At 43.8% G+C, this 23352-nt stretch overlaps 1 protein-coding gene across 1 annotated transcript in view; it reads left to right on the top strand.

The window, feature by feature from the left end:
* Window positions 1-23352, top strand: part of LOC139535784 (unconventional myosin-XVIIIa-like) — a 100996-nt gene that overhangs the window by 65947 nt on the left and 11697 nt on the right. Inside the window, exons 22-38 of the mRNA XM_071335578.1 lie at window positions 2771-2914; window positions 3186-3275; window positions 3576-3695; window positions 3859-3973; window positions 5126-5253; window positions 5369-5523; window positions 6375-6498; window positions 6634-6834; window positions 6920-7030; window positions 7627-7731; window positions 10861-11007; window positions 11241-11354; window positions 13735-13851; window positions 17825-17908; window positions 19299-19436; window positions 19845-20030; window positions 20120-20262. Of these exons, the coding sequence (XP_071191679.1) occupies window positions 2771-2914; window positions 3186-3275; window positions 3576-3695; window positions 3859-3973; window positions 5126-5253; window positions 5369-5523; window positions 6375-6498; window positions 6634-6834; window positions 6920-7030; window positions 7627-7731; window positions 10861-11007; window positions 11241-11354; window positions 13735-13851; window positions 17825-17908; window positions 19299-19436; window positions 19845-20030; window positions 20120-20262 (2222 nt within the window). The remainder of the gene's footprint in view (window positions 1-2770; window positions 2915-3185; window positions 3276-3575; window positions 3696-3858; window positions 3974-5125; window positions 5254-5368; window positions 5524-6374; window positions 6499-6633; window positions 6835-6919; window positions 7031-7626; window positions 7732-10860; window positions 11008-11240; window positions 11355-13734; window positions 13852-17824; window positions 17909-19298; window positions 19437-19844; window positions 20031-20119; window positions 20263-23352) is intronic.

The raw sequence follows: 23352 nt of genomic DNA on the forward strand, positions 1-23352 counted from the left end.
TCATCCGTTTGAGAAGCAACAATTTATCTTTGAACGTGTATGCCTCTCTTTCTCCCCTCTCCTTCGTAGTGGAGGGGGCATATGGAAAACAGGATGTTTTCTTTTGAAACACACACAGCCCCGTGCTCCGCTGTGTGTTTTCTTTCCTGACGTATACCTTTGGGAGCCGGGGGGAATTGAACAGAGCAGCCGATGGGCTTCTTAATTAAGCTCTTGTTTTAAGTCCGGGAGCACGGTGCTGAGTGGAAGCAGGTGGCGTGGGCTGGTGCTTCTCCTACACAGTCAAGTAGCGCTCAGTCTTCACACGCACAGCGCACGCATGCATGCACACCACACACACACTCACGCACAGGCACACCCACACCTCGGGCAAGGAGAAACAACAAACCAAAGTTATTAACCTGCAAATAACATCTAGCCCTAGATTGTCTGAATCTTGGTCCAGGATTTCAAATCCTCTCTCCAGACTGACGTACAGGAGACAGACAGACCCTGTCAATATGAATAGCCTTTTGTTTATTCTTGTCTTGCAAGTGGCCTAATCTTCTGTTTGCCTTATTCATTATGGTCAAAACATCACAAATGAGTCCTGTTGAATGTGTCTGTCTCAGATTTGCTGAATGTAGCATTGTGTTTCGGCTTTCATGGTATGACAAATCCTAATTGGCCATAGAAAGCTGCCTTCGGTGGGGAATGCTGAGAATATTGTGTTTCTCTAATTGGGTTTTGCCATAATCTGCCACTACTAGAGATGCTCCGGCACAAGCCAAATGGAAATTGTGTAAAGACTTGTTATCGGCTGCCAAGATGTATTGATTTAATTAATCAAAAGAGCTTCCAGCCTTGGGACATGCTCTGTTGTAGCAACCCTACAAAGGAGGCTGACTGACGAGGCCTGGTTGGTTAGTCGATGCGGCAAAACAATATGTGATTCCATCAAATCTGTATGTATTAACATGGAGGCAAATAGGTCTAGGTTTTCTCAAGATCAGAAATGGCACATTATTCAATATACAGTACCAGTCAAAAGTTTGGACACACCTACTCATTCCAGGGTTTTAATTTATTTTGACTATTTTCTACATTGTACAATAATAGTGAAGTCATCAAAACTATGAAATAACACATTTGGAGTAATGTAGTAACCAAAAAATTGTTAAACAAAACAAAATATATTTTCTTTGAGATTCTTCAAAGTAGCCACCCTTTGCCTTGATGACAGCTTTGCACACTCTTGGCATTCTCTCAACCAGCTTTGAGGTAGTCACCTGGAATACATTTCAATTAACAGGTGTGCCTTGTTAATTTGTGGAATTTCTTTCCTTCTTAATGTGTTTGAGCCAATCAGTTGTGTTGTGAGAAGGTATGGGTGGTATACAGAAGATAGCCCTATTTGGTTAAAGACCAAGTCCATATTATTGCAAGAACAGCTCAAATGTGCAAAAAGAAACACTCCATAATTTATTTAAGACATAAAGGTCAGTCAATCCGGAAAATTTCAAGAACTTTGAAAGTGTCTTCATGTGCAGTCGCAAAAACCACCAAGCACTATGATGAAACTGTCTCTCATGAGGACCGCCACAGGAAAGGAAGACCCAGAGTTACCTGTGCTGCAGAGGATAAGTTCATTAGAGTTGCACCTCAGATTGCAGCCCAAATAAATGCTTCACAGAGTTCAAGTAACAGACACATCAACATCAACTGTTCAGAGGAGACTGCGTCAATTAGGCCTTCATGGTCGAATGCTGCAAAGGAGCCACTACTAAAGAACACCAATAATAAGAAGAGACTTGCTTAGGCCAAGAAACACGAGCAATGGACATTAGACCGGTGGAAATCTGTTCTTTGGTCTGATTAGTCCAAATGAGAGATTTTTGGTTGCCACCGTGTCTTTGTGAGACGCAGAGCAGGTGAACGGATGATCTCCGCATGTGTGGTTCTCGCTTTGCTGGTGCTTTGCTGGTGACACTGTCTGATTTGATTTAGAATTCAAGGCACACTTGAATTCAACATGGCTACCACAACATTCTGCAGCGATACGCCATCCCATCTGGTTTGGGCTAGTGGGACTATCATTTGTTTTTCAACAGGACAATGACAAAACACACCTCCAGGCTGTGTAAGGTCTATTTGACCAAGAAGGAGAGTGATGGAGTGCTGCGGCAGATGAGCTGGCCTCCACCCAATTGAGATGGTTTGGGATGAGTTGGACTGCAAAGTGAAGGAAAAGCAGCCAACAAGTGCTCAGCATATGTGGGAACTCCAAGACTGTTGGAAAAGCATTCCTCATGAAGCTGGTTGAGAGAATGCCAAGAGTGTCAAAGCTGTCATCAAGCCAAAGGGTGGCTACTTTGAAGAATCTCCTATGAAATATATTTGAGTTTAACACTTTCTTTTTGGGCTACTACATGATTCCATGTGTTATTTCATAGTTTTGATGTCTTCACTATTATTATACAATGTAGAAAATAGTACAAATAAAGAAAAACCCTTGAATGAGTAGGTGTGTCCAAACTTTTGACTGGTAAAAGTACATGTGGGGTTTAGCGAGAACTAGAGTAAATCACAGTAGAGTTTAGACTGATAATACTAATCTGATGAGATATTATTTCTCTATAGTTAGGACCAGAGATCCACTCAACAGACAACTATTTCTGTACTCTGTAGGCCTAGTAGAGATAGCTCTGCACTGCACTATGCTTCCACTCTCAGCCCATACAGTACAGTCCAGTACAGTCACACCCACTCTTTCTCTCTGTGTGCTGGGCAGATCCATGACCTGGCCATCCGCTGCATCCAGAAGAACATCAAGAAGAATAAAGGAGTGAAGGGCTGGCCCTGGTGGAAGCTGTTTACCACTGTACGGCCCCTCATTGAGGTGCAGCTCACAGAGGAACAGATCAGAGGAAAAGACGTGAGTGTCTGTGTCTGTACTGGACATGTTAGACTGTTTAGCCACCCAACCTCACACCCACTGCAAATCTGCTTCTCATGACTAAAGTAAGGGTTTGCATGTTTGAAATGGGTGTTTGCTTACCCACAACCATGAGTCGACTCCGTATGTCAGCTGGGAGTGGTGAATATCTCCTTAGTGTTGCATAGGATTCCAACATGACTACCTCAGCTGTTTCTACTGTCTCTTTCCCATTCTTATCATTTTCCTTTTACTGTATGTTCTCTTCCAGGAGGAGATCCAGCATCTGAAGGGAAAGCTGGAGAAGACGGAGAAAGAGAGAAACGAAGTGAGATTGAACAGTGATCAACTGGAGAGCAGGGTGAGTCTCCTGGGGCCTTTCTTCTATGCACTGCATTCTGGAAAAGAGTGTTTGCTGCAGAAGTGGTAGACAGTAGCTCAGTCATACTGCCTTTATTCACCAGAAGCTGTGTCAGGTTATTAGCTCAAACAGTCCACCGTTGTTCATTGTTTGACTCCGTCTGTGATAAAGAAAAGTAGTCTGAGGATATCACTCAGGCTTCATAGGAAGCCTTTTGATGGTGAGTTTGTCGAGTACTGCTGTGACTGAAGATAGGCCGGGCCATGGGGCATACACATTGACTGCTGTGTGTTCCTCCAGATCTCAGAGTTGTCAGCAGAGCTTGCAGACGAGAGGAACGCTGGAGAGTCGGCTTCTCAGCTGCTGGAGACCGAGACGTCTGAGAGACTGAAACTGGAGAAAGACATGAAGGACCTGCAGGTACAGACAGACACATGCACACTCTCACTCTTGAGTAGCTGTACTTACACTACTGTTGACTAGTCTATTTTGGTTGTCAGTGAGCCTAAGTAATAGGACATGTAAGATGGAGCATGGACATAATATTTCGTAGCGGGAATATTGAATATTCTGTCTACCTTAGGCTATGTTTGACTTAATGAAGAAGCAGATGGAGTGTATGGAGATGGAGGTGACGGAGGCTCGTCTCATCAGAACAGCAGAGCTCAATGAGGACGTGGGCGATGATGACGATTCAGGTGAGTTTTGATGCCTATAGACTACCCACACAAAACCCACTGTATGCATGGCAAATATTCGGTTGTAATTATGGTTGGGGAAAGGTAATGCATTTGACTACTTGTAAAAGAGGATACGTACTACATAGTAAAGGTTAGGTTGTAAATTGCATTATGATCATTGGTGTTTTTTCAGAGGCAGACAGACACAGTTTAGAAAGTGGCTCATGGTATTTAATAGTTCCAAGCTGGTAATATGAAGGGTTTTGTGTGACTCATCACTAGTACAATATCCAAGACTACATACAGTAGGATAATTGGGTCAAAAGTTGCATAATGACATGTTGTCCATGAATTGGCCCGTCTTCTATGGATTTACAAGTGTGGGATTAAAATGCCTTAGTCCTCTCTCTCTCTCTCGTTGCCTCTGATCTCCTTCTGCAGTTAGCGAGGCGTCATGCTGTGAGTGTATTGTCCTTGAGTCTCTCTGCCCCTAAATCAAGGCGCTCGAGTACCCAGCCCCCACATCCCCAAGAATAAAGCCAAAGTTTGAAGGTTTCAGATAAATGAGAAAATAATCTTGTGGATCAGCCGGTGGCTCCTGGAAGCTGTCATTATTCTTTAAATATGCAAATGTCTGTTACAGTGTTCCTGTGTGAAGGGGGATGGAGAGCCTCTCAAACATCTGATAAATTAACCTGGACTCTCTTCTAGTCTCCACTGCTCTAGTGTAGATAGTCTCTGACAGCCACTGCTGTGGGCCCAGGTAGAGCGCTATATGCCATATTAGGTTCTGCGTCTCCACTAAACCCTTATAGATTCTATAGTCTATTTTAATGGTGTCCGGTCAGTTTTGAGATGTATCTACTGGTAGTTGTTGAACTTTGAATGTCATCTTACCCTAGAGATGAGGGATATTCTTGTTCCCTTTAAGCTTTTTCCACTTGTATTGTCAAGTCATGATGAAAAGTTTGGTAGAAGAAAAGTTTGTCTGTCATTGGCAACATGTGTATGTGAGACACAGCAGCTCTTTCTATATCCTAATGATCCTCAGCTGCATTAAGCCTCGTTCAGTCAGCAAGTCCAGCATCAGAGGATCGGTCACTCCAAATGTCACATGGTCTGTCTCGGTCACTCCCTGACCCTATGTACTGTCACTGGTCTGTCCCACAGGGGGAGAGTGGCGTCTGAAGTACGAACGAGCCATCCGGGAGACTGAGTTCACCAAGAAGAGACTTCAGCAGGAGTTTGAAGACATGCTAGAGACTGAGCAGCAGAGTAAAAGACCTCTGGAGAGGAAGGTATGGCCTGGGTGTTACACTCATTCTGGCCTTATCATGTATTACTCTGGTGCACGTATTCACCGGAGTTATGTTCATATGCATCATAACATTCATATTTATTGTGTGTGTGTAGCTGACTGACCTGCAGGCGGACAGCGATGAGGTGCAGCGCTCTGTGCAGCAGCTGAAGAAGAAGTGTAGCAGACTGACGGCTGAGCTGCAGGACACCAAGCTGCACCTGGAGGGCCAGCAGAGCCGCAACCACGACCTGGAGAAGAAACAGAGGAAGTATGTACACGCACCCACACTAATACACAAGAGCAAAGCCGTCATTCAACAGCTCTGGTTTTAGAATAATGACTATAGAAATGTTTTTAGTGAAAAGTGAGGAACCTGCTTCTTTTGTCTCCTGAAACGTCCTCACATACATTAGCTGATCTATTTAGGAGACTAATAAATATTTTTTCATTTGAACAGAGAATAGAGACGGGCTGTAATCTGTGTAATTGCATTAGCTGAGAAAGTGAGTCAGACTTTTAGCACTTGAGAGGTTTGTGCTGTGGCAGAATGTGATCTCTCCCTTGAGGCTAATTGAAGATGCTCTGTGGGAGTAGTCATTTTCAGCTGTGCAAAGCCGAGGACCGCTTCTCTTAGAGAAGAAAAGAGCGAATTAAGGGACCTGACAGTTCAGAACACTTCACAATGCAGTTGAACACTCCTAAGTGTGGCTGCCCCAGACATTTGAATAGAACATTATGGTCATGATTAGAATGCTTTTGTAAATTAACAGCTAACTGTTAACATTTTAAAGCTGAGTGCTTATAATGAGTCTAGAATGGAGGCTGTACTGTTAGTAATAGTCCTCAGTGGGATGAGAGGAGGTGAAATGCTTCCTCTTATTGCAGTGAATTGAGTTCTAAATGATTTAACTCAACAAATGGGCCTGCTTAAATATTTTATCTTGGACTGAAAGTGTTGTTGCTTGCGTCATCAAATCTTCTACTTCATTCAGAGCGTCCAACAATCTATTGGATACATGATCTGTAATATTTATAATTTTTCTTTAAGACGAAACTCAGTGGAGAGTGAAGGAGAGGTCTGTATGAAGGGCTGTCAGTAGTGTAACGTGTGTGTTGCAGGTTTGACTTGGAGCAGAGCCAGGCCCAGGATGAAGTGCTGAGAGAGAGGACACAGAGAGAGAAGCTGGGACGGGAGAGAGACATGATGACAGGGGAGCTGTTCAGTCTGTGCCAGCAGCTGCAGGTACAGTACAACCTGGACACAGATGACAGATCATAATGTAATTGTTCCCCCTGGGGAGTCCATGTCCTCTGAATGTCTGGCCTAGTCCAAGACTCCTCTGAGTGTCCATGTCTCTGTGCTGCCCCCTGCCTGCAGGACAAGGACATGGAGCTGTGTGCCATCCAGCTGAAGGTGGAGCATCTAGAGGCAGAGCTAAAGGACCTGTCATCCCAGGAGTCCAAGGATGAGGCGTCGCTGTCCAAGACCAAGAAGACGCTCCGCGACCTGGAAGCCAAGGTCAAAGACCAGGAGGAGGAGCTGGATGAGCAGGCCGGGACCATCCAGATGCTGGAGCAGGTGAAGGAGGTGAAGAGGGGAAGAATACAGAGCCCATATAGGAGTTGCCAGTCTAGAACTGTCTATTTGTGTGTGTGTCTTTCAGGCTAAGCTACGTCTGGAGATGGGGATGGTGAGTCTGCGGCAGACCCACTCTAAAGACATTGATGGCAAGGATGAGGAGGTGGAGGAGATCAGGCAGTCCTGCAGTAAGAAGGTAAGAGGGATGTACATATGACTGAGTTATTTTCCACATCAGGCCTATTTGTGATTTTATCACCTATGCATAAATTCACCACTTTTAGAGTAACAACATGCCAACCCATGTCACGTATACAGCAAACAGCTCTGACCGGCACTTCAACAAACACACACATTAAATGTGTAGGCAATCATGTGTCAAATTGCGCTACACTGAATTCAGTCATGGCATGACAACCAGATCTGGTAATGGCTGTCTACTTGACATGTTGTTTGGAACATTTTGACTACATATGTCTATAATGACACATTTGCAGGGAACTTCTTCTACACAGTCATTTCACATTGACAATCCAACATATAGTGCCACATCAAATTAATTTATATAGCCCTTCTAACATCAGCTGATATCTCAAAGTGCTGTACAGAAACCCAGCCTAAAACCCCATACATGTAGTATGACATTGATCTGGCCCTCTGACTTTACACCTATGAGGACAACATGTGGGTGACACTGCAGTGATGGTCATCTGTCAGCCTGTCCCAATGAATGTGTAGTTCCTGTACTGAGTCTAGTGACCTTCCTCCTGTCTTATCTTGTCCATCCTACAGCTGAAGCAGATGGAGGTACAGCTGGAGGAGGAGTATGATGACAAGCAGAAAGTCCTGCGTGAGAGGAGAGAGCTGGAGGCCAAGCTACTGTCTGCCAAGGACCAGGTACACCATCACACTGTCACTGACCACTGTGTGTGTGTGCGTCACACATGGGTTCAAATGTTGTCACATGGGATGGATATAATGTTTCCCCCATCGTTTCCTATGACCGAAAAGAGCTTCTGGACATCAGAACAGCAATCACTAACCTCGATTTTGTATGAAGAATTTTAGTTCAATGACTCGGCAGCGCTGGACATACTACTCACTGGGACCAGGTCTTAATCACCGATACTCGGAAGATGGAAAATACGGTGATATAGAGGCTGACTTTGGGGCAACCTGACAAAACTACGGAGGCGAGTAAATAAATCGCCTCTGTTCTATTGGCGAATGTGAAATCACTGGAGAACAAACTGGACGAGATCCGTTCGAAACGATCCTATCAACGGTACCTGAAGAACTGTAATTGGGGAGAAAAGGGGGTAAAATAAAAAAATATATATATTAGAGATCGCGTACCAGCTGTTGTTAACAAAGAGACGCACACCCGCCCCGAAGTTTACACAAGACTCTGCTGTTCTGTCCTGCCGATGCATTGAAAAAACAGCTAGATTTATATTAACCATGTCCTCGTTCAGCCACAACTCCGTGAAGCATAGGAACTAGTAATTACTATCTTGTCTCATCGCTACAACTCCCGTACGGGCTCGGGAGAGACGAAGGTCGAAAGCCATGCGTCCTCCGAAGCACAACCCAACCAAGCCGCACTGCTTCTTAACACAGCGCGCCTCCAACCCGGAAGCCAGCCGCACCAATGTGTCGGAGGAAACACTGTGCACCTGGCCCCCTTGGTTAGCGCGCACTGCGCCCGGCCCGCCACAGGAGTCGCTGGAGCGCGATGAGACAAGGATTTCCCTACCGGCCAAACCCTCCCTAACCCGGACGACGCTAGGCCAATTGTGCGTCGCCCCAAGGACCTCCCGGTCGCGGCCGGCTGCGACAGAGCCTGGGCGCGAACAGCTAGCGCTGCGATGCAGTGCCCTAGACCACTGCGCCACCCGGGAGGCCCTCGATCTCTAATATTAAGGAAGTCTCCAGGTTCTGCTCGCCTGAGTTAGAATAACTCATGATAAGCTGTAGACCATACTATTTACCAAGAGTTTTTATCTATATTTTTATTCGCTGTCTACTTACCACCACAAATGGATGCTTGCAGTAAGGACACATACAGGGCTTATAGTGGCTGGGGACTTTAATACAGGGAAACTGACATCCATTTTACCTCATTTCTACCAGCTTGTCACCTGTGCAACAACAGGGAAAAACCTCTAGATCACCTTAACTACACAAAGAGATGCATACAAAGCTCTCCCTCACCCTCCATTTGGCAAATCTGACTAACTCTATCCTCATGATTCCTGCTTTTAAGCAAAAACTTAAACAGGAAGTACCAGTGATGCGCTCAATTTGGAAGTCATCCGATGAAGCGGATGCTAAGCTACAGGACTATTTTGCTAGCACAGACTGGAATATGTTCTGGGATTCATCCGATAGCATTGAGGGGTTTACCACATCAGTCACCGGCTCATTAATAAGTGCATCGACGACTTCGTCCCCACAGTGACCGTATGTACATATCCCAACCAGGAGCCATGGATTACAGGCAACATCTGCACTGAGCTAAAAAATAGAGCTGTCGCTTTCAAGGATTGAGAAACTAACCTGGATGCTTATAAGAAATCGCACTACGTCCTCCGACGAACCATCAAACAAGCAAAGCGTCAATACAGGACTAAGATCAAAACCTACTACACTGGATATGATGCTCGTAGCATGTGACAGGGCTTGCAAACTATCACGGATTACAAAGGGAAACCCAGCCATGAGTGCCCAGTGACACGAGTCCACCAGACGAGCTAAATGGCTTCTATGCTTGCTTCGAGGCAAGCAACACTGAACTATACGTGAGATGCTGTTCCGGACGACTGTGTGATCACGCTCAGGGTGGGAAATTAACTTTTTGGTCCAAAACTCAGAATTGTTTTACCAACCAAAAATATATTTTCACCATAATTACACCAAAAACATACAAAATAAACAGATGTATTACTAGTAATAATTAAAGGGGTGTGTTGCTTCTACAATTGAACATCAAGGATCAACAAAATGCCTACCCTGCCACAAAAGGCAGACCGAGCCCGCCCCATTCCCATCGACAGGGCTGTAGTCGAGCAGGTTGAAAGCTTGGTATCCACATCACCAACAAACTATCATGGTCCAAATACACCACAACAGTCGTGAAGAGGGCCAAGCTTCCTGCCATCCAGGACCTCTATACCAAGCGGTGTCAGAGGAAGGCCCAGACTGTGCTCTCTGCTACCATGGCAAGCGGTACCAATGCACCAAGTCTGGAATCAACAGGACCTTGAACAGCTTCTACCCCCAAGCCATAAGACTTCTAAACAAGACTGCTATTTAGCTAGTCAAATGGTTACCCAGACTACCTGCGTTGACCCTTTTTTGCACTAACTCTCTTGCACTGATTCTATGCACACACACTGGACTGTACCCACACATACTTACACACACACACACTTTCACATACGCTGCTGCTACTGTCTCTATCCTGTTGCCTAGTCACTTCACACCTACCTATATGTACAGTACATAGCTAGCTATCTCAATTACCTCGTACCCCTGTATATAGACATGTTATTTTCTAGCCATGTTTTTTTAAGTTAGTTATTCACGGTGTATTAATTCCTTGTCACTTTCAATTTATATATATATATATAATTTCCTATAAATAGATTATTTGAAATGCCAAAGAGACCTGGGTTCAACTGCATGGGAATATTAAAATATTTGTATTTGAAAATACAGTTGTCTGTTTATTTAACTTTAAAAAAAATATTTCCACATTTCTTTGAAAGAAATTGAAATGCCCGAAATAGTATTTGAACCCAGGTCTGGTGTGCGGTGCGTGTGCAGTGTCTTTTTTAGCGTGTGTGAATATGTGTGCCCACCACTTTAACCTTGATGTAGTCTGGGAATAGTGATTATTAGGTTCAACACAACAAGAGCTACCTCTGGAGGTTCTATTGGGCTCTGAAAGTTTGCTGTGAGGTGGGAGCTCATGGTGAACACTGTGAGCTGCACAGTAGTTACTGTTTAGGTGTTCTACTCTAGGTGGGCTGCAGGGACGTGGAGACCGAGAAGAGGCTGAGGAAGGGCCTGAAACGCACCAAGGTGCTGCTGGCTGACGCCCAGATCATGCTGGACCACCTGAAGAACAACGCCCTCAGTAAGAGAGAGACCGCCCAGCTCAAAAACCAGGTACACCACCCTACATTACACTACATGGCCCATCTTATTGTTGTCATGTCAACCCCGTACTGTAGTGACATTCTGACAGCTTTACTACTACAAATAATCCTGTCAAAATGTATTGCGCTTGCTCTCCTGATCAAGGACACGGTGTTGAGTTTTCTGATTTCTGAAGATCTTGATTTAGCTTTTCACCCTGACCTTGTAATCCTCTCTTCCTCCTTCTATATCTCCCTTCACAGCTGGAGGAGTCAGAATTCACGTGTGCGGTGGCGGTGAAGTCTCGTAAGGGCATGGAGATAGAGATTGAGGACCTGCACATCCAGATGGAGGAAGTGGTCAAAGTCAAGATGTCGGTGAGTGAGAGATCCTTCTGTTGCCAAGCTCTCTTTGAGAGGACTCCCAACCATTATAGCTGCCTAATGCCTACTGTGAACTGCACACAGGGTATGGAGTAAGTCCACATCAGTGTGCTGTATTTCCATTTCATTTTAAAGGAAAATACCACTCAAAATCTATCTTTTGGTGTTTGTTTCTTTAGTCCACTGTTGGATACACTATGAGTCTCCCTCATACAGCCCTCTGTGTGTCTCAGCCAAGTATTTATTGTGTAGAGACAGAGTGGAGGTTCAAATATGTAATCTCTGCAACACTACAATACCAAATTACCATGTGTAATTACAGCATTTTACCACATTTTGACGACACAACACAACCAAACCACAGTGTTAGAAACAGCAGGAGAACCTGTTGCATTTTTTACTCCCGCTTTTACACACAGCAGACTATTTTAATATTGTGTAAAAACACTGGCATGAATATGTTCACATCTCCCCGCCATCATGGAACATTGAAATGCTAAGTCTTTTTTTCTTTCTGAAAATGTTGCATTTCTCGGTTTTGTGCTAATGAATGAATTAACTTTGTTTATATTTTTTTGTCTTTAATGCGTTCCATAATCGTCTCACCAGGAGAGTGCTCTCTGTGATTTAGAGGAAATGACGGTCCTCTGGGGAGGGCAGAGTCATGACGGCTGTGTAGTCTGAGCTGCTGATTGGTGTGTTCATGGCTATGAAAGGTCTTCTAAATGTGTCTAGTTTGGGAAGGCATACTGAGAGGCTGAGTGTGTAGTGGACAGTAATATTTATGTGTATGATATACAGTATTATATATACATCACTTGTGACTTGTAATGAGACTAGGCAATTAGCCTATTCAAATGTTTATCTGACGCCATAAAGATCATTTAAAATATACAAGCGAGGTTTAGGCAATGAGTTGACGTTGACTAGCAAGAATTGGTCTGAGAATTGTCTATCAAAGACAGATATTTAATTAACATTGTACAGTGAATGGATTCACATACAAGGCATACAGTTACAAAGCATTAACATGCACTACAAAGTATACTTTTAGGCATATAGATCCAGAAGTTAACTTAGAAGACAAAACATGAACAAAGAAATGCCTACTAAGCCAGAGGCCTAGAAGCCTAAGAAATGAGAATTGATCATACAACCTTCCTACATGGACTGGATACAGGATAAGAGAGAGAACAAAGGCATTTAATTCCATTTATAACATCTGAAGGTGTAACCTTTCAACCCAAAAGGAACCACCATTGACCAATCAAACGATACCAAGTTTACAGTAACCTAAACACTCCCAGGCCCGATCTCCACAGGGTGTCACGGCATTTAAAGGCTTGTGTGAGGGATGAGACAAAATGTAAATAAGACAGAATTCCTGAGAAGACAATACAAATGATTTGCATAATGGAGTAATTCAGAGTTCACCCTGTACAGATACAAGTTATCACAAAGATCATACATCCATCTAGATAGCGTCAGAGTTATCCTCAGGGAACACATTTCAGATACATACCATACATTCTATCACAATAGTAAGTCCTCTGGATACTGTAATAGAGATACATTTTGGCCCCCTCAGAGGGATAAGGGCTGACTAGTCCTTGGGCGTTGTCCTTTGTTTTCCAGGTGACAGAGAGCACAAAAATTAGAGCCAAGGCTACAGGTGTCTTTCCCTCCAGAAAAAATTGGATGATCTGCCTTAGGACACTAGTGCCAAGCTAATACATGGTGCATTGGCCACACAGGTCTGTATGAAGGCCTAAATGACCCAATCAGGTCTGATTTATAGTAAATCACACTAATCCAGGCCACAGGTTGATATCCATTAGATGGCCATTCCACACTGCTTGGGTCTAGGACTGGCCTGCTGATAACCATTCCACACTGCTTGGGTCTAGCACTGGCCTGCTGATAACCATTCCACACTGCTTGGGTCTAGCACTGGCCTGCTGATAATCATTCCACACTGCTTGGGTCTAGCACTGGCCAGCTGATAACCATTCCACACTGCTTGGGTCTAGCACTGGCCAGCTGATAACCATTCCACACTGCTTGGGTCTAGGACTGGCCAGCTGATAACCATTCCACACTGCTTGGGTCTAGGACTGGCCTGCTGATAACCATTCCACACTGCTTGGGTCTAGGACTGGCCTGCTGATAACCATTCCACACTGCTTGGGTCTAGGACTGGCCTGCTGATGGCCCTTCAATACTGTTTGGGTCTAGGACTGGCCAACTGATGGCCATTCAATACTGCTTGGGTCTAGGGCTGACCAGCTGATGGCCATTGATTACTGTCACTGGCTCTGGTTGAAAAACAGCTTGCGATTAGGTGGTCAATTTTGCCTGTCTCTCTCTCTTTCAGCTTGAGGAGCAGGTGTCACGTCTGCAGAGGGAGAAGAATGACCTGCAGTCTCGTATGGAGGAGGACCAGGAGGACATGAACGAGCTGATGAAGATACACAAGGCTTCCGTCTCCCAGGTAACCCTGCTCCCAACACCCACACAGCCTATTTTCTATAGACCTGCCCTGTAACTATGGTACATACATCCCTCTCAGCTACACACCCTCAGTTCTATAGACCTGTCCTCTAACTATAGTACATACAGTGCATTCGGAAGGTATTCAGACCCCTTCCCCTTTTCTACATTTTTTTTACGTTACAGCCTTATTATAAAATGTATTAAATAAAAAAAATCCCCACCAATCTACATAAAATATGCCATAATGACAAAGTGAAAAATCTATTAAAAAACAAACAAACGGATACCTTATTTACATCAGTGTTGAGAGCCTTTGCTATGCGACTCGAAATTGAGCTCAGGTGCATCCTGTTTCCATTGGTCATACTTGAGATGTTACTACAATTTGATTGGAGTCCACCTGTGGTAAATTCAATTGATTGGATATGATTTGGAAAGGCACACACCTGTCTATATAAGGTCCCACAGTTGACAGTTGATGTGATTTTCATTAATGTGATAACTGTTATTTATCTTATCAACTAACTATGTTTAATTGTTACTCGATTAAATTAATACTGTAACAATTAACTCATTAGGAATATTGGGCACCACGGAAGAAGTTGTTTAACGAGTTACCATCTCCCGAATTAAACTCTAAAGATATATAAATATGTTATCGATAACAGTCACTTATTAATCATTACCTCATATCAGTCTCATTCTGAACGTCACAGACTTCTTGAATCCGCAAGAACCCCAGCCTTTTCTGATTATTCAGTACTACACAAATTGATTTAATTATTTATTTACTAACTAACTAAATAATAACACAGAATACACATGCACACTTAGATGAGAAAAAGGTCCCTAGTGGACTGACAAGACATGAGAGGGAGGGGTAGATAAAGAGCGATATAAAGGGACATTTATCATACATTTGGGAACTACGCTCACAGTAACCATATACCTTGCACCCAAACTACTGCCTGTTTGGTAATGTAATGTATTTACGTGTGGATGTCTTTGTCTGTCGTCTCTCTGAAACCAATCGATCCTTCTATGGGAATTGTCTTGATGCGTGTAAGGCTCTGGTTGTCCACCAGAGGTCACAATGTCCTTAGTTGTTCTGGCTTGGCGTGGATGTTTCTTCAGATGCACCAATGATTGTCTGAGATGGGATCTTCTCCTTCCTTTCTCGGGTAGATAGTCAAGTTCTAGATCCCTTGACATTTAGGGGTCCCGAGGGACGCAGCGGTCTAAGGCACTGCATCTCAGTGCTAGATGTGTCACTACAGACAAAAAGGTTCGAATCCAGGCTGTATCACAACCGGCCGTGTTTGGGAGTCCCATAGGGCGTCACACAATTGGCTCAGCGTCATCCAAGTTTGGCCAGTGTAGGCCATCATTGTAAATACGAATTTGTTCTTAACTGCCTTTCCTAGTTAAATAAAAATATATATAAAAATAACATGCACAGCTGCAGACTGTCAAATGTTCTGGTCTAGTCTTTATCTTCACCTCGTGTTCAGAGTTTCTAACCATTTCAACATGTGGCCAACGCTCCAAGCTTTTCTGGTCTGATAGGTGAGGTTGAGTTTCCAACCATTTCAACTTGTAGCCACGGCTTCACGTCTGCTGGTCTAGTCTTTGGTTTATTATTTAAGGTTCAGCTCCCGACCACTTTACACGCCAGCAACCCGGCAATGTACTTGTCTGGTAGTTTCAACCATTCGTAAAGTTCAGCTGACGCTGTCTGTCTGCTGGTCTGAGTATGTTCATCCTTAGCAAGTCCTTTTAAGCACTCTGGTAGGAAAGGCAGTTCCATCACACTGACACGCTTTTCTGACCTCATTAGAGGCATGGCTTAGTTAATGTGCAATGGACATGAAAAATCATTATCTCATTAGAAAACCTAAATCACATTCCTATCTTAACAAAAATAGGTTCATTGTTCTTCATATTGTTATAACATCATATTGGATGGAAACTTGAAAGCTACAGTAGAATGTGTTTCCTTCCTAAGTTGGTTCATACAGTTTTTAATAAAATCACAAAATAAACAATATGACATGATTATTCTTTAGGTATTCCTATTGTAGAAATATTGTTCCAAGGGCCTCCCGAGTGGCGCAGTGATCTAAGGCACTGCATCGCAGTGCTAGCTGTGCCACTAGAGATTCTGGATTCGAGTCCAGGCTCTGCCGCGACCGGGAGACCCATGAGGCGGCGCACAATTTGGCCTAGTATCGTCCGGGTTAGGGGGTTTGGCCGGCAGGGATGTCCTTGTCCCGTCGCGCGATAGCGTCTCCTGTGGCGGGCCAGGTGCAGTGCACGCTGACACGGTCGCCAGGTGTACAGTGTTTCCTCCGACACATTGGTGCGGCTGGCTTCCGGGTTAAGTGGGCATTGTGTCAAGAAGCGGTGCGGCTTCATTGGTCTGGGCTAGTATTCCCCCCTTTGTCTCGGGACCCCCCCACCAGCGGTTGATGTCCAAGTCACAAACGAAAAGGTTGGCTGTCAGCCATTTGCCACGCAGATCTGAGGCATTGGATCCTCGACCAGGAGAGTCATGACACAGTGCATGGCAGATGGGAGAACCTTGCAGAAGGACAACTGTCTCTGCAGCCCTCCACCAATCAGGCCTTTATGGTAGAGTGGCCAGACAGAAGCCACTCCTCAGTAAAAGGCACATGACAGCCCCTTTGAGTTTGCCAAAAGGCACCTAATGGACTCTCAGATCATGAGAAACAAGATTCTCTGGTCTGATGAAACCAAGATTGAACTCTTTGGCCTGATTGCCAAGCGTCATGTCTGGTGGAAACATGGCACCATCCCTACGGTGAAGCATGGTGGTGGCAGCATCATGCTGTTGGAATGTTTTTCAGCGGCTGGGACTGGGAGACTAGTCAGGATCGAGGGAAAGATCAACGGAGTAAAATACAGAGAGATCATTGATGCTCCAGAGTTGTCAGGACCTCAGACTGGGGCAACGGTTCACCTTCCTACAGGACAACAACCCTAAGCACACAGCCAAGACAATGCAGGAGTGGCTTCGGGACAAGTCTCAATGTCCTTGTGTGGCCCAGCCAGAGCCCGGACTTGAACCCAATCGAATATCTTTGGAGAGACCTGAAAATAGCTGTGCAGCGACACTCCCCATCCAACCTGACAGAACTTGAGAGGATCTGCAGAGAAGAATGGGAGAAACTCCCCAAATACAGGTGTGCCAATCTTGTAGTGTCATACCCAAGAAGACTCGAGGCTGTAATCGCTACCAAAGGTGCTTCAACAATGTACTCAGTAAAGGGTCTGAATACTTATGTAAATGTGATATTTCAGTTTTTATTTTGAATAATTTGCAAACATTTCTAAAAAGCTGTTTTTGCTTTGTCATTATGGTGTATTGTGTGTATAGGAGGGTGGGGACAACTATTTAATCAATTTTAGAATAAGGTTGTATCGTAACAAAATGTGGAAAAAGTCAAGGTCTGAATACTTTCCGAATGCACTGTGCATCCCGCTCACATCTCTCTCTCATGAACACTGCACAGGATGACTAAGCCACCGACCTACCTTTATGCGTGGGCCATGTCACGTCTCATAGGAATGTGACAGCTGATGTGACAATACCTCCATATTCAGCAGGAGTTTATAATCATTTCTCATCATTTACTTTCTCTCTATGCCTTTAGTGTGACACGACGTGGGTGCCAGGATCTGTGCACTTTAAAAAGCTGCTAATGTATTTACCTATGTGTAGGCGGAACTGTATTGAGACGTTAGAGATAAATGCCACTAAATAGCATTGAGAGATGCAATCTGTTCCACAGGAGATTATATGAATTAGAATAAGATTGTTACAATATATCTTATTTTGAATAGTTTACTATTGGCTATTAACCCACCTAAGAAGAAATACCTACGTTCAATGTTACCATTCCACATAAGAAACTACTGTAACTGTCTCTTGTGTGTTTGTGATGTGTCAGTCTGCCAGAGACCTGGCCCAGATCAGTGACATCCAGGTCCAGCTAGAGGAAGCCATGAAGGAGAAGCAAGAGATCCAGGACAAGGTACACATTACAACACAAACTTCCATGGCTGCCCGCCAGGGGAACCCCGATCCCACTGAAAGTCCCCCACCTATCCCCCTCCACCCAGGGGGATATCCCCCTCCACCCATCACACCTATCTACAAATCAAATATTACACAATTCACAGCAGGTATAAACAGTGCATAGAAATGCTTACTTTCAGGCTCCCTCAACAGTGCAGAAGTATGTCAATAATCAATCTCAAATAAGTAGGAGAAAGTAGTAAGATAAATAAAGGTTATATGTACACAATAGGATATTCAGTATAAATTATCAATGTGTGACGTCAACTATGACTGTATTTGCAAATAAAGTGGATAATGTCTTGGTCAGCAGTGGAATAAATATGCTAGTATATAAATGGAACAGCAGCGTTGACTGTGAGTGTGTGTGTGTAAGGTTTGGATGTGTGGATAGTCAATGCAAATAGTCTCTAAGGTGCAGGTAGACAGCTAGGGTTAGCTGTTCACCAGTCTGATGGCCTGGTGGTAGCAGCTGTCTTGGAGCCTGTTGGTCCGAGACACGATGCGCCGATACCATTTGCCAGATGTAAACAGGGTCTACAGACTGTGGCTCGGGTGACTGGAGTCCTGCACATTCATCAGCCGCTCAGAGGACAACATGTCCTCGGCACAGTCATACATGATGTCCTACACCGACACTATTACCTTGACCTTTACCTGGAGAGGCTCAGAGCTCTGTCTGTGCTTAGTGCCTGATCCTACAGCTAATACTGCTGGCTGCAAGGGGGTTTTAAGAGCTGCCACCAAAGGCGGCAATAGATAGCCATCTAAATCCTGTAGCCCTGTAGTGATTAACAGATCAACTATGATAGGAACATTGTGTTCTTTAATCACATGAAAGGCCAGCTCCAAATCCTACTATCAGATGCAAAGCTCCTCATTAGTAGCCGTGGTGCATGTTGGGTACTTTTATTTAGTGTATCTCCTCTTATCAGTTATGAGAAAAGTCTTAAGACGGAACAAGTTTACAAAGCATTGATCTTCTTCCCCTCCGTGGTGGGATCTGTGATTGTTATTCAGGCCTGGTTCTCCAACTCTCCTTCTGACCATTACAGGCTACTGGGGTTATGTTATCCTCGGCTTATTGGCTATTAACATTAGATATGCCTAGCATGAAGGGCAACAATAATGCTGGCTAGATTCCCAAAAAGCAGGGGGGGGGATGATATTCACAATGCAGATGAAGGGAAGAGGTGAAATGTTCTTATTTTTGCAATCAAGCATCTGTTGTAAAAGTATGGAGGCCTAGTATTGATTAGAGAAGAGAGAGGTTGGTTGTGTAGGGCAGAGTGAAGGTGTTCAGTGCCGTGTCAATAGTACTCTTCTGTGTGTGTGGTCCCCTCTAGTTGCAGTCCCTGCATAGCCAGCTGGAGTTCCAGGAGCAGTCCATGGTGGAGAAGTCTCTGGTCAGCAGGCAGGAGGCCAAGATCCGTGAGCTGGAGACCAAGTTGGAGTACGAGAGGACCCAGATCAAACGCCTGGAGGTGAGACAAGGGGAGAGGGAGGTAGAGGTAGAGAGAGCGAAAGGGAGGGAGCGAGGTAGCAAGGTTGTGGGACAAGGAGGGAGGGAGAGTGTTGTGTGTGTGTGAGAGAAAGGGGCTTGTATGTGGGAGGTAGAGGGCAAGCTGTGAGGCCACATTTGGTTCATTGAACAAGTGCTGTGAGGGGAAATACATTTTACAACAGCCATACTATCTTTCTCTGGCCACCTGTGATTTCTGCACACCTGAGCTCAATTGAAATTATCAGTGGCCTCAATTTGACCCTTCTCCAAGTACATTAATCACAAACTTCAAAGTGAAATGTGCTCAGGCACCTATGCTGGATGTCTCAGCTGTGTGTTCAACGAGGTTCCAGAAAGTTCTGACCCGGTTCCGTCTCCTCGTCCCCAGAGCCTGACGAGCCGTCTTAAGGAGAACCTGGAGAAGATGACAGAGGAGAGAGACCACCGCGGGAATGGAGAGAACAGGGAGAAGGAGCAGAACAAACGTGTGCAGAGACAGATGAGGGACATCAAAGAGGAGATGGCTGAGCTGTCCAAGAAGGAAGCTGAGGCCAGCCGCAAGAAGCACGAGCTGGTAAGGAAGAGCGCACAGTCCACATTTGTGTGGTGGAACAAGAGTTTTGGGGTGACGGTCACTAGTTCTGTGTCATCCTGACCCAATAGGACATGGACATAGAGAGTCTGGAGGCAGCCAATCAGAGCCTGCAGTTGGACCTCAAGCTGGCATTCAAGAGGATCGGAGACCTGCAGGCCGCCATTGAAGACGAGATGGTCGACAGTGACGGAGAAGATGACCTCATAAACAAGTAGGTCCCTCCCTCTCTCCGGAAGTACAGTTTCTCTTTGTAATAAAATTGTCAGAAACACCTGTTCATTATTTTGACCAGATTTTGTAGTTTCTCTTTACCCCACATTCTTCTTCTTTCTTTTTTCTCTTTTCTCTCTTTCCTCTCTTCCCTCTCTTCTCCCCTTTTCTCCTCTAATCCGCTCCCCTGTGCTAATTGTTTTTCCTCTTGTTTAGCTCTCTTTATGGGCAGATTCAGGGTTACACTACCTCTGAGCCCCACTGAAGTAAACATGACAGTGATACATGGCCTCTGAGTGGGAGTTTAGACTCCTTCTTCCCCTTTCAAACAATGGGGTCAGATCGAGAATGAGTCAGTTGGTATTATGAATCACTGCCCAAAACCGTGCAGTATGGATGAGGTTCATCAGATTTTTTGCAGCAGTTGTTTTGAGGCTTATTGTCCTTTTTTAGAGCACAATGTAGCTCTATCTACCCTGAGGCACACTACATCCCGGGTTGTTCTTTTTCACAATCTGTTGGCTGTATTTCTCATTTTCTGTTTGTCACTTTTTTCTTTTTTTTCTTTCCTCCCACTCATTGCCCAGTTTACAAGGCATGGTGACAAAGTATCAGAAACGAAAGAACAAAATGTGAGAATGGACAATGCATCCTTTCTTTTTCTCAGTATTGTTTGATTTCCAGGTTTTAAAATCACTGTCACAGAGAATGGTGCTGTATTATGGAGACATTTCACTCCTGCTGTTTATGATGACATTTTGAGCAGAAGGAACTTAGTTAAAATGACTAAGGTTAACATCTCTAATTAACTTACTGTTTGAGGGATACTCACTGCTGTGGGAAATTAAAAACAAATAGAATACCTGAAGATGTTTCATCACATTCCCATGAAATATTATTAACCACTGTTTACACAACAACCATGGACCTCTGCCCTGCATCCTGTGTTATGTGACACGCCATTCTACATGCATGCTTTTGATACTTTCAATAACCAACCTATTTCATTGCGTTTAAGAGCGTTGTTACTTTTTTCTACAGTACAACCTATTGGTAACATAAGGGCAATTCCACACGAGGCAGGAGCGGAAAATATTTTTGCTATCTCAGATTGCAGTGGTGTAAAGTACCTAAGTAAAAATACTTTAAAGTACTACTTAAGTAGTTTTTTTGGGTATCTGTACTTTACTATTTATATTTTTTACAACTTTTACTTAACTACATTCCTAAAGAAAATATTGTACTTTTTACTCCATACATTTTCCCTGACGCCCAAAAGTACATTTTGAATGCTTAGCTGAACAGGAAAATGGTCCAATTCAAGCACTTATCAAGACAGCATCCCTGGTCATCCCTACTGCCTCTGATCTGGCAGACTCATTAAACACACATGCTTTGTTTGTAAATGATGTCTAAATGTTGGAGTGTGCCCCTGGCTATTCGTAAATGTAAAAAACAAAAAAATGGTGCTGTCTGGTTTGCTTAATAGAAGGAATTTGAAATGATTTATACTTTTACTTTTGATACCTAAGTACATTTTAGTGATTACATTTACTTTTGATACTAAAGTAAGTTTAAAATCAAATACTTTTAGACTTTTACTCAAGTACTATATTACTGGGTGACTTTCACTTTTACTTGAGTCATTTTCTATTAAGGTATCTTTACTTTTACTCAAGTATGACAATTGGGTACTTGTTCCACTACTGCCAGATTGTTCTGGCAATTCTCAGATCGGAACTTCATTGAGAAAAAGTTTGTTAAACATGCTTTTTACGTTTTTTTGTAAAATCATGATGAAATTGGTCATTTCAGGCCCTTTTTAGACCTATATATGCCTCCTAATGGTGTCATACTCCATATTTGAGTAAACACTAAGGAGTATGTGTCAAATTTCCAGAGTTGGCTCTCTGGTACGTTTAATGATGTGATCCATTTCTTACATATAAATTGATACTGATGGGACGATTGATAATGGAGCTCCAATGCTCTTTTCAAATAAACATTATCACGTGATCAATGACGTCTTGAAGCTCAGTTTGATTTGCGTGGTTTTTCAAACCGTGTGTTGAAAAATGCAAAATTCCACAGATTTTGCCGCGGTTCCAGTGTCTTCGAGTCCAAGTTGCTTTCAAACACCGACCTCTACTGGACACTGTACTACCAATGTAGTAAGGGTTTTTATATGTCGCATCACTTGAACGGTAGCCCTAACAGGTAGTTGGGTTCCCGGGGACCAGAACCATTCACAGGGAATGGGGTCGAATCCCTGCGAAGGCATATTATTTAGAAAATCGTTTTATTTGACACCACACTTTCTGCACATTTTTCAAACAATTAGTTGTATTTAGTAAAGTATAAGCTTTGGTCTTAAGCATCCTAAATGATACCATATATTCACAGTTTTTGACAGTAAATAAAATAGATTCCAGCTGTGAACCTACACTGGTAACTGATTGTGGGCTACTAAGACTCATGACTAACATGCTGACTAGACCAGGCACGCTCGTGCGTTCCAAATCGCGTGCATGTTGATTTTGTACATCCACACCAGATGCAATCTGGACAAGTTGAAATATCAAAACTAACTCTGAACCAACTATATTCATTTGGGGACATGTCCATGAGTGTTTGTGTTTTGACGTTTAGCTAGCTAGTTTGCTGTTGCTACTGAACTGAGATCCACACTCCAGTCCAGTTGGTGGTGGTAAAGCACCTTAAAGTTGGTTGCCAACCGCCATATATAGTCCTCAGATGGAGGAGAGATTACTAGCTCTAACTGGGTTTCCCCTTTTAATCTGTGTATTAATTGTCAGAGTAGATAAAACACAATTGTGACTCAAAATGAGTTAAATTCTAAAAAGATCCAGAAACAAAAAGGTGCCCGCTAGAGTCGGCATGTAACCACTGAACCAAGGAGAAAACTTCTGACCATCAAACACTGCTTTTATTGATGACCAGCAGATGTCACTAATGTGCATTGTGTTACAGTTCATTACTCTGAGCTTTTATGTTAGAGCACACTATAGGGAGCATAATGACAAGATGTCTGGATCATGTTCATAGATCATAGTCTTATGGGAGGCATGTA

The sequence above is a fragment of the Salvelinus alpinus genome, chromosome 1 (assembly GCF_045679555.1).
Source record: "Salvelinus alpinus chromosome 1, SLU_Salpinus.1, whole genome shotgun sequence".
Taxonomy (NCBI): Eukaryota; Metazoa; Chordata; class Actinopteri; order Salmoniformes; family Salmonidae; genus Salvelinus; species Salvelinus alpinus.